At 42.2% G+C, this 11,745-nt stretch overlaps 1 protein-coding gene across 21 annotated transcripts in view; it reads left to right on the top strand.

Annotated features, from left to right (window-relative positions):
* Positions 1-292: 292 nt before the first annotated feature.
* The window catches only part of wnk1b (WNK lysine deficient protein kinase 1b), an 84,351-nt gene continuing 72,898 nt past the window's right edge, over positions 293-11,745 (top strand). For 11 of the 21 annotated variants that reach the window (XM_015027091.1, XM_015027085.1, XM_015027096.1 and 8 more), the window contains exons 1-2: positions 294-891; positions 3,757-5,299. In XM_015027091.1, the coding sequence (XP_014882577.1) occupies positions 4,367-5,299 (933 nt within the window). In that variant the 5' untranslated portion in view covers positions 294-891; positions 3,757-4,366. Of the gene's footprint in view, positions 892-3,756; positions 5,300-11,745 lie in introns of all 21 variants that reach the window. The other 10 variants (XM_015027170.1, XM_015027161.1, XM_015027154.1 and 7 more) reach the window with 3 other exon arrangements.

Below are 11,745 nucleotides of genomic sequence, written 5' to 3'. Positions count from 1 at the left end.
CACTTTATCTAGAAGATGTACATAGGAGAATATTAACCTCTGTTCAGTGCTTGTCTGACACACAATGTCCCAATTAAATATTTTTAAGTTCGTAATTGTGATATGACAAGCTTAAAAACTCTTAGATTTCTAAGGCGTCAACATTTGTTGAAAAAAAATTGCTGCATCTCTTCTCCAGTGCAGCGGGATCCCGTTTTAAAATTACGCTGTTTTATTTTGAAAGGGAGACGCGTTTCCGCTACCTTACGAGTGCACGGCAGGAACTTGATGCGTCACTGCTGTGTGAATACCCCAGCCATTGCCTTGACGAGTCATCGCTGGAGAGGACCCCAGAGCAGGCTGAGCCGCTGAGTAACCGCTTTGAACGGGGAATATCACTTCATCACCGCGGATTTATCGCATCACACCCGCCTTAAGGAGCAAAACGGCGGTTGCAGAAGCGGACCGGACTTCCATGCAGATTGTGGTTTTGCACATTTGAGCGAAGCAGTTATCTTTTTAGTCTGGACCTGAACGCAGACAACCCCAAAAGAGACAGACAGACAGTAAAGTAGTACCAGAGCCGCCACTACATCGGTGAGCGAACTTGGCATCTCTGCGCGGTGGGAGGTGTCTGTCTGTCTGTGTCTGTCTGTCGGCTTCGGTTTGTTGCACGTACCGCTGCCAGGGACTTCGTTCACAAAAAAGAGGTTCATGTTTTTGTAATTACTCCATCGTTTGTTTTTTTTTTTTCTGCAACCAACTGTGGCTTTAATGTGACGCACCGGGCTGACATTAGTGCTGAGTCTCGAAGAGGATTCCCACTGCAGAGGAGTTCAGTAAAGGCTCGTTTATTCAAGTTTTTACCTTCATACTTCAACGGGACCAGCACAACCAACACCAATGTGATAGGTAATGATTAATTTTTTTTCTTTGTTTTTTTTTAAGTCGGAACCAGACTCTGTTCGTGTCTTGCTTTAGCCTGTGGGTAAAGACAGCAGCATAGCCGGGTTTGTGAGTTCCTCAACAGGCAGCAGTGAACCCCGCAGTGCTGCTCTGAGCTCTGCATCACATCCAGCACCAGTCTGTTGGGCTCTTCAGCACTAAATGCATGCAAAAACACATGCAACCTCCCAGTTGTGTTGTGATGTGCATGCTTCATCCATCAGGAGTGCAATGATGATTCTGTAAATGTTGATTGCGCTATTGACTGGGGCTCTTGATGCTGCCAAACAAACCTCTTCTCAATAAGCCACGGCTTTCATCACTCTGAAATGCCTGGACTTTTATTATACTCCACAGATATTTACTTCTGCGATACATTTTATTAGAAATTAGCATGTAGCATATCAGCACGGCTGATTTAAAGGCATTTAAAGGGCTGATCCAGCATCTCCTGCTCCATTACAACTTATTTTTCTGTTTTGCTTTTAATGCCTGGCATACCATTTGTGATTTTGGGTTATGTTGTTTGTTTTTATGCTGTTGGACTTTAATAGAGATTGTAGATGTGAATCTCACAGTCAATGAAGAAATCACTAAATTATTATGTTTATTGACAGAAAGTGTTTGGAGCTCTCAGTTATTTGGTTTTGACTAACTTTGCCGTCATTAGCTGGTCAGATACTGAAAAATCTGAATTTATTAAATTCACCCAAACTAAAAAGAACTTCCAATTTCAGCTTGTAAACGAAACAACCATAGAACCTTTCCTCATGTTGACATTTTCACCACCTGCTCTGGCAATCCGGTTAAAGTGCTTAAAACCACAGTAAGAAAGAAAATTAGACAGATTTTGAAACTGAAACTTTTTAAAACCTTAATATACGTTGATCCAGGTAAACAGCCCCGTGTCTTGTAGCTCCTGTGAAACATTCAAACGAAGACAACCAAGTCTTTGATGCTGCATGCCTTTGTGGTCATCTGATGTCATATGTATTTGGTTGTGAATATTTAATGATTGGGTTTCATACCGATCGCAGAAGCTGCTCTGCTGCGATGCTCAGATGATTCAGGCACCAGGAGAGCAACTGTCCACCGAGAGGGTGCTAAACCGCTGCGGTTGTTTTTTTTTTTTTTTGTGATTTAGACGAAAGTCATGCACTTCAGTGCTCTCATTCTTGAGTTGTCCCTCTATTCAGTCTGTGTCATCTCCTTCTGAGGGATTACCTCACCTCCTGGTTGTTGGAGCCGCTCACAGTGAGCAGACAGTGCAGCACCTGGGACTTGAGACATCTGGTTGAATAAATTTCCTCTCTTAACCTCAAGGGCGGCCTGCGCAATCTGCGGTATTATGCCATGCTAATTTTAAAACCTGTTCATTACACGTGTAACTGCACAGCACACATGGCTGCACAAACAAGCCGGCTGATTGTACCTGCTGGTCTTAAGCACACACCTACTGGGGACCTTCCAGTGGGAAGATCTGACACAGCCTGGGTAGCCTAAGGTTTGAAGCGTCTTCTGAACTGCTTGTTTTAGATTTGACTCCGCCAAACATGACATACTGGAGGCTTTTTTTTTTTTTTTTTTTTTTTTTTTAAACGTTCCTCATGACATAAATTCCACCACACCAGCTGGATTGTTAATAAGAGAGCCGTTTGTTGAGTTGTAAATTTACTGACTCACATTTTACTCAGCTCAGACGTGAACTTTGATTTATACAGGATTGGCATGACTGCATAAAAAAAGCCCACAGATGAGCGATTGAAAATATATTCGCAGTTCCATCATCGCAAACCAAAGCAGCTGCTGTTCCTCTGTGCCAGTGATGATAAGAGCAGAAGTTTATCTGCAGGCTGTTTTGTGAGGCTGCTGCCAAACCCAGTAAGCATATTCCCTTGCGCCTCGCGCTGCCCTGTAATCCTGTATGCTGAGTAATATATATCGAGCGCGCGGTCCTGTCCTCACTCATGCATTTAGTGGTCCGTGTAGTCGTTCTCTCCGTGTCACTTCGAGCGGACCACCCCCCAGCCCTCCGCGCCTCCTCTCTCATGTTAAGCTGCCGAATTGCTACAGGCTGGCCTAACCTTGAGGTCAGTCGGGCTGCTGCTGTGTCTTTGGGCTAAATTTAGAACGTGGGAGCAATTAGGCTACATCACTCTAATGCACTAACAGCACAGAGGCGCTCGGGATGCACATTGTCTCCCTGCACGATGAACCACAATGTCAAACGTCTCAAATTTCCTGATTAATGGGTTTTATGGATTTCAAGTCTTTCTGTGAAACGAATGTACTGCTTCATGCGAGAATGGGCTCCTTTTATGAACAAAAGTCTTTGGAAGAAATATTTTTATGGACTCAGAAGCTCATAAAAATGCATCATTTTGACTGAGGTTAAAATTGTCCTTCCCCTGCCAAGGTTCCCCCCACAAAACCCGCTGAGCCCGGTGGTTGGGCCGCTCGGCAGTCGTGCTTTTGAGTTAAAAAATGTTTAAGGTTGACAGGAAATTTGAAAATATCACTTGATAATTAGGTGTTATTGGAAGATTAGAAGATTTATATCTGAACACCAAATATTAAGTCTGAAAAAAATGCAAATATTTAAAAAGTTCAAGTTTCACTGTAGGGAATTGTAGTAAAGAGTGACACTGAATCTCCATAGCAACCAATACAAGCTAACTCCAAGAGTTGGCTTTTTTTTCCTTTTTTTTTGTCTTATGAGACTGATTGAATTTTTCTGCAACAAACATATATGCCAGTTTTTAGAGACTCTACAGATGAATCAAATAATAACATTTAATATGTATAAATTATCATTATTTTCTTGTCTTTTAGTCACAAAGCCTCAAGAAGACCAAGCCGGGCCAGGCCAGGCGAGGCCTGGCCGTTCCAGACGGGTCAGCTGGGAGAGGGCCTCATCACAACCTGCTGTTCCTGCTTTAAAGAGATTCGTCTGTGGCTGTCAGCGTCTGATTGGTCTCCTATGTTGCCATCGGCTGTGTCTGGATGTCGGCAGCAGGATGGATTCTGGACTTGATTTGACCGTTCACACCTCGTTGCAGCGCTGGCCACGCTCCCTGACGGACTGCCTGTCGTCCCTCGCCTCCCCAGTCTTTAAGCCCCCTCTTCTTACCTGGGGCGTCCCTCAGCCCTGTAAGGAAGGGCCTTATGGGAACTGTAGGTTGTCTTGTTAAAACGGCTGACGCTGCAGAGAGGAAGCAGATCTGATAAGTCCTTCCAAACTCTCACACCGAACAGTGGCTGCTCTGTCCACTATCCTGACACGACTAGTTGCCTTTGCGTTTTTCTGAGAGTATCTCGAGTTGCGTTCCGAAGTTTACACAGACAGTTTTGTCTAATTCCTCACTTTTTTTTTTTCTTTTTTACACAAGTCCTTATTTATATTTCCGTTTTCTTTCCTTTGTGGTCTGAGCCCTGCAGAAGAATGTCCGAAAGTAGCAACAAAGCAGTAAAATTCCTCACCCCTCAGCCCCCGGCATCCTCCGACTCCCCCTGCCCGTCACCTCAAACCCCCCACAAGAATGTGAACGGCTCTGCCAGTTCAGACTCGCACGTCGTGGAGAAGATCGGCGAGCAGCCTGAGGTGCGTCGGCGGCGCCACACCATGGAGAGAGACTCCAAAACAGCCGAGCACCGCTTCTTCCGCCGCAGTGTTATTTGCGACTCCAACGCCACAGCCTTGGACCTGCCCAGCAAAGCGACTGTGCTTCTGACCTCGCCCCCTGACTGCGAAGGGGCTACCCTCTTCTTCTCCCCGCAGATCTGCAGGCCCGAGGAACAAGAACCCGAGGGCGAGAACGCAAGAGGATCCTACCTGCAAAGTACCGGCCTTCAGCCTTACTCTGACCATGGTGGGGTGGTCTCACAGGGGCATGCACATCATGCTGAGGGAGGTCTAAATGCCATCACTGTGGTTCCCACAACTAGTAGTGCTGATTATGGTGCAGAGGGTCCAACGAAAGAGCCAACCCCGACAGTATTGGATGTTAAGGATAGAGCGGCAGGCAAACAGCCTGATGTCAAGTTGTGTGCCAGAGGGATTGAGGAAGCACAACGTTCGTCAAAGGACGAAAAAGTCGATAAACCCGCGCTCGAGGGGAGCATCAGCAGCCCGATCGAGGAGAAGGACCAGGAGACGGAGGAGGAGAGGGGGCAAGCGAAAGCAAGAGCGGAGCAGAGGGAGGCCGAGAAACGAGTGCAAGAGGACATAGAGGAGGCAGAGACGAAGGCCGTAGGGACTTCGCCGGACGGACGCTTCCTAAAGTTCGACATAGAGATTGGGAGAGGGTCTTTCAAGACCGTGTACAAGGGACTGGATACGGAAACGACGGTGGAAGTAGCATGGTGTGAGCTGCAGGTAAGGTTTGACTCTGAAAACTATCACTCTTACTGAAACTCTTCGTCAGGCGCTGGATTTTCCTTCTATGGCCTTGCGAGCACTGTTTTTATTTTGGTACGCTGATCTTGTTCTATAGGAGGGATTCAGGAAGCTAAATACAAGGCAGTCATGAAGGAAACCCTGTTAGGGAAGCTGCAGAAAAGTTAATATTGTTGAAATTTTGTTTTCATGGGTTCCATCAGCTACATTTTTTTTTCTCCAGGTGAAAACGAGACAAATTGTATAAAAACCTTTCTAGTAAGATTCAAACCGAGATAAAAAGTGATCAGGCTTTTTTGTCAACTAATACAAACGAGTCTAGTTTGCTGGAAGTGCGATCAAATCTAATCCAATCTAATTTTGGACAAGTGGGAAATGCATCTCAAATTGGAAAATTAGCCAGTGAGACTCCATTTTTGTTATAAGTGCATATAGTATTTTCAGATTTTTATCTTTTGAAACCAAATCTAAAGGAAGTTGTCAGTGTGGCAAAATCTGCCTTTAATTCAGCTCCATCCAAGGATTACTTCATAACTTAGTCGGCTAAACCGCACAAAATTCACAGCGGTTGAGAAAAACCCCAGCTGCTGCTATTTCAGTGAAAGAGGATTCTACATAGTGTCGACTCAGGCCATGCAAATACTTCCACTTTATGATCACAAGCTGCTTTATTTCAGTCCATCAGCAAAACCTCAATAAAAGACGTTAAAGTTTGCGGTTGCCATGTGACGACGGGTGGAAAAAATTTGAGAAACGTGGATATTTTTGCAAAACACTGAAATATATGTATTTTTAGGGTCAGTTTAAATGTTTGTCTACTTGCGTTTCGATTTTTATTAGCATTTTCAGTGCATCTATTTCTCTGTTTTGTCCAACTCTTCATAAAGTCTATTAGTAGTTGATCATAATGTGGCTTTAAAACTGTGACTGGATCATAAGGTGCAAAGCACAACCAAGATTGCAAGCTGCAATTCGAAAGGTTGCCAAACAATTGAGGGCTAAATGTAGGTGGGATAGAGTTCCTGATGACTGTGTTGGTAATTATTCAACAAAATATGCCTGCTTGACATTTTTAAAACCCTGGGCGAAGACGGGTAGCTGGTGGGCATCCAGCCAACTGTCACTCTTGTTCTTTTGCAGCATGCAAGTAAACTGGAACAGCATGTGTTAAACACGAGGCAGGACGGCATGCACTTGGCCGTACCACGGTCTTGCTTCATCCGAGCGTTCTGATGCAAACTTTTGCAGCGAGTGTTTGTGTCAAAAAGAAAGTGAGGCCTGAAGAATGGAAAGCTAACATGACAGTGCATGCTGTTCATTTTTTTCCCTTGTATTTATTAGCTGCAAAACGAGAAAGGGAGTCAGAAAGCAAATCCTGAGTTTTTAGCGGCGGTGTACATGCGCAGGACCAGAGGTGCGTTCAGCAGTCCAAGATGTAGAAAAACAATGTTTACCAGTCATATGACATGTGGACTGAGCCGAGGCTTTAGCAGGAGAAGGAAATCACTGACATGGGCTCACATGGAACTGCTTGTTGCTATGCCAAGGAAGACAAACATACAGGATTTTAAACAAAGCTTTTGGGCTATGCCACAGATTTAGCCAATGTCATTTCTTAATAAACACATGCAGTTTCAATCTACTTCACAGCAGATTAATCAGAACCAGAAGCAGCCAGAAGAATACTTTTTTTCTAAATAAATTTTGATTTAGCATTTTTTTTGTGTGTGTGTGAGGGGAACATGTGCTTGTATTGCTGTCATCTCCATCACAAGATCCTCCTCGAGTCTTCCTGAATCCCAGGGGCTCAGATGAGCTTTGTCTGATGCCCCGCGTCAAGGAGACGATGGTTTGTTTGGTAGAAAACAAATGTCGAGCCCTGGCTGAGCTTTTCTGTCACACAAATCTCATTTTCCTTCTGTGTGCGTCAGTTACTTGTGAAAATATGGAAACCTGGTGATCCTTAGCAGGACTGCGTACAATACATGTCTACATAGTTTTGGACTGTGCATATTTTTAATTGTAAAGGAGTTCAAAAATTAAATTTAGTTTTCATTTTGAAGGTTTCTGGGTTTGAAGATGTAACCCTTTTGCAACACAAACTTTATATTTTTTTTTTGGCTTTATCAAATATTCTTTGCCAAAAAAAATGCTAGTTTAACACCAATATTTGTCAGAAAACAGATCAGGTTTTAAAAAAAAACAGCTTTTGATAGAAACATTTGTGAACTTTTATGGATAACTTTAGAACAGTGAGAACATGTAATGGGCAATATGAATAAAAAGTTTGTGTATACTAAGGTGCATAAATCCTTCATATGAATTTCATCGTACAAACATTTAGCTGTTCATAAATCTGGCAACTGCAAACAACTGTCAATTACATGCCACATACCTAATTATTCATAGCTACATTCATAAACATAGAAATTATAACACGGATAAATAAAAAGGTGCTAAAAACAGAAATGTGAACGCTGCACTTGAAGACGAATGGAAACTATGTTGTACCTCAGACAATGGTCTCTTCAAACGTTCGGTACTTTGGCGTTTTAGAATGCTAGATGAGCCATTGGACTCAGTTCATCTTGCTGTGGAGGACCATATTAAGCCCAGCTGTCTAGCAGAAGTTTCTCCAGACCTGCATAGACTCTAGCATGTAGTGTCTCGGCGAATTCATCTCCCTTAGATCGCCCCTTAAAAATCTCGGGTTTTTGTTCCTCACCTGCTGGAAGATCATCCGCTGACATGGACAGCGTCTCCACTGTTTTTGAGTTCGGAGATCCGGGTTTCTTTTCTAGTTGCACAGTGGTCAGAGGGTTGATGGTGTTGCTGAAATTTGATGAGTGTTCTAGTTCTTATCCAAGTTTGTAAATTTTAAGGTTGTTATTTGGTCTTTGCCAAACTTGGTGGCATCTTGAAGAGGTTGGTCAGTCATGTGACCAGCTGTCCTGGATGCGTCTAAAATCTGCTTGACAGTAGGACTAGGGTTTGAGAACTCTGTTGTGGTATTTAGTGCCAGAGGCTAATAATTAATCACACTTATCTCAGTTTCATATTCCAATAAGGTCACGTCAGATTTTCTTTAGATTACTTTCTTGTGTTTATGTCTTGCTTTCCTGGAATGTTGAAGGATGTTACTGGTTACTTTCCAAGAACTGAAGACACTTTTCTGAAATTCTCTTGGGAGAAGTTACCAGGCAATCTTCTTGAATTTAAGGGATTACTCTCTGGATCTTTGAACTTACCGTTTAATTTTTGGAATTTACCCATTTACCCAGTAAATTTCCTGGAAGGTTTTTTTTTTTTTTTGTGGAACTTTAGTACTTTTAGGACCCATGAGGTCTTCTGAAATGATGTTTAGCAGTTGATTGGGTCCTTTATCAGAAAGTTATGAAAAGGATTCGGTAATTCTAAGAAAAGTTGCTTCTAAAGTCCTTAAAGTACCACATATGTTCTGGAAAGTAATTTTTAAGTTCTGGTAAGCTAACCATCAGTAGTAATGTTTCTGTTTCTGGTTAATTTGGGAAAATCACTTTTACATTTCTGGAAAGTATTAAATAGTTCCACCAATTCCGTCTTGATACACAACGTCTGATGGAATTAAGGGTTGATACAACAATTTTGCAGAGAACTTTATAAAGCACAATTTGACTTAATGACACTTTGTGTAACCTAAGTCGTGAACATTTGTGGTGGGTTGTCTTAAGTGCATGCAGGAGCACTTTTCCACACTCCCCTCCTATAATCCCCGTTAGTGTGTTTCTGTCGAAGATGACAGAGCAACTGTTGACATGTGGCAGAAAGCTGAGAGTAAAGTTACATACCTACACGCCCTCCCGCCCTACAACCAATCACATTCCCGCTCTGGGTGGGCATGGCAACTAGAGATCTTTGAGAGTTGGGATATCATCTGGTGCTGGCTGGCTTTCTAAAGGTGCAGTTGTTCTAAGTGCAGCATGTGTTGGTGTTTGTGATTGATGGTTAGATTAAGGTAGTTGGGTCTTGAACGTCCCTCGGCATTTGATCTGATCAAATTTAGTTTCTGTCACCAAGGAAATCTTTGGATGGATAGAAACACAGCTTGAGAATAGCTGACAGATTGCTTAAGCTTTTAAGCAAACTCTACTGATGATGGAGGAGGAAGGTCACCCAGTAGCTTATCTTAATGGGCCTCATTAGTTTGGATGGGGGTAAAAGGGAAGATTCAGGTGATCGGAGATGAAAAGAATCCTTGCAATGACTTATCTTTGGAGATTTAAATGATTCCTCTGTTTGTGTTAGTTTCCAAGGCTACCGTCGATTTGTTGGAATCGGATAGGTGAGGGAAAAAAAACCCCCAGTGGATTGGAGTCTTGTACTTTTAGTCTACGGCGGTATAATTGTTTCTGTGACTCATGCACTAAGAGGTAGATTTCAAAGATTTCAGACTGATGGAGGAGGGGTGAAGTTCAGAGATCACTCTGATCCTCGCCTGCCTGCCTGCCTGCCTGCCTGAGACCACCTATCGGTTCAGCAGGGGGGGTAGAGTATACAAGACTGAATGAAATAAAATAAACAAGAACTGATTGAGTTTTGTGTATTTTTCTGCGCCGGCTGGCCTGAAAATCGGAAAGCTTCGAGTGATGGGCACGGAAAGAGAGAAGGAAACTTGAAATAGGGTAAATGAGAAATCTTTGGAGAAAGGAATGAAGAAAACGGTGAGAACAGATTAAAGACATGGAGTGAGAAGATGACAGAGTGAAGATGAAAAGAATGAGGACTCCTCTGTGAGGAAGAGTCATCAGCTGCAGCATCAGGCTTTTATTTTCTGGCAACAGTCAACTTGCGATTGGTGATGCAAGCAGTGTGAGTCGCACCGTTGCACTCAGACGTTTACACACACTCAAAATTGCTCTTGATGATGATGATCAATTTTTGGATTTGATGACTTGATTATTGTCTGGTCTTTTCCTTTTTTCGTGGTGGAATCAGATCGCAATCGATAAATCTTGTTAATTTAAAAAAGTTAAACCTTGACCTCTCTTTGATTCGTGCTTCCTGCTTGCTGGCATTGTGACGTTAAATCCGAATAACTAATTTGAATTTATGATCTTGGACTTTGCAATTGCTTACAAAAGTGCTCAGAAGACTTTCCCCATTTATGTTTGTTGGATCTTTGCAGGGTTTCTAGTACTTTGCCCTCCTTCTTTATATCTGTAAATCGAATAGTAATTATTAAGAATGAAACAAGATAATTGGCCTTGCAAAGGTCAAGTTAAGATATTCTAGAACTTTTAAGCACTAAATACAAAAGTATTGAATTGCTTTCATATAAACACTTGAGCTTGAATATGTAATTTTGGCCTTTTGTTTTTTTTTTTTTTTTTTAAGAGTGGGTTCAAATCCACTGTATCTATATTGTGCAATCATCCCACCCTTGAAAAAAAAAAAAAAAACTTCAAATACATCATCAAAAAGCCTAAAATGATCTCAGCATTCATGCCCATTATGATTTCATTGTTACCAGGATTGAATCATTCATGGCTCTGTTATTTCTGAGCAAGGTGGCAATGACTCATGCTAACCTGATGCAGGCAGCTACAGGTGCTGAGAAAGAGACTGAAGAGGATAAATGGCAGGAAATTACCAAAGATTGTATTTCCTTACTTGTAAAATGATGCCTTTTCAATGTTACTGCTTTAGAAACCATTTAAAACGCCATACAGTGTTCCTTCCTGGTAAACATTTCAAAGAGCTTGTGCAGAGGTAAAACTTTTAAAGAGATTAGACCACCGTCTGCAGCTTCTGAGGTGAGTGTAGTATTACATGTGAATATTTTGATCCAGACATTATTTGAATACACATGTATCAAAGAGTGCAGCGACGGATAAATCTGCTCGGATTACTGCCCGTCTGCAGAGCCTGGGTTCACATTTCCCTGACAAAACGGCAAACTGCAGTAAAGTTACACCTTTTGGCAAAGGCTGCATCGCCCTGTTGAGTTTGTGAAGTCGCTACAATGGCCTTCACTAAAAAAAACACGGACGTGCATAATGAAGGAATGGAAACTGCGTTCGGATTTTAAGCGCACACTTGTAAATGTTTTAAATGCCAGCTACAAATGGCTTCCTTTTTCTTATTATAATCCTACATGCTAGTGCTGACGTTTGGGCAGCATCGCATTGATTATAATCATCGCTTGTGAATGTTTTTAGAAATGTAGAGAACATTTCCTGGTCCTTTTAAAGGAATATTATTAGTTGCCGAAGTAATTTATAAGCCTGAAAAGGAAGACCAAAGCTGTGATGATTGTTTCACCAGGGTAGAAACGGATAACCAGTTGGTAAATGACTCCAACTTTTGAAAAAATTACCTCTAATGTTTATTAGCTTTTTTTTTTTTTTTTTTTTTTTTTTATTTTACCAAACCTCAAACTAAAAGGG

The sequence above is a fragment of the Poecilia latipinna genome, unplaced genomic scaffold, assembly GCF_001443285.1.
Source record: "Poecilia latipinna isolate Pla-1442-1.1 unplaced genomic scaffold, P_latipinna-1.0 Scaffold100, whole genome shotgun sequence".
NCBI classification, from domain to species: domain Eukaryota; kingdom Metazoa; phylum Chordata; class Actinopteri; order Cyprinodontiformes; family Poeciliidae; genus Poecilia; species Poecilia latipinna.
This window is presented reverse-complemented; position numbering and strand designations above follow the sequence as displayed.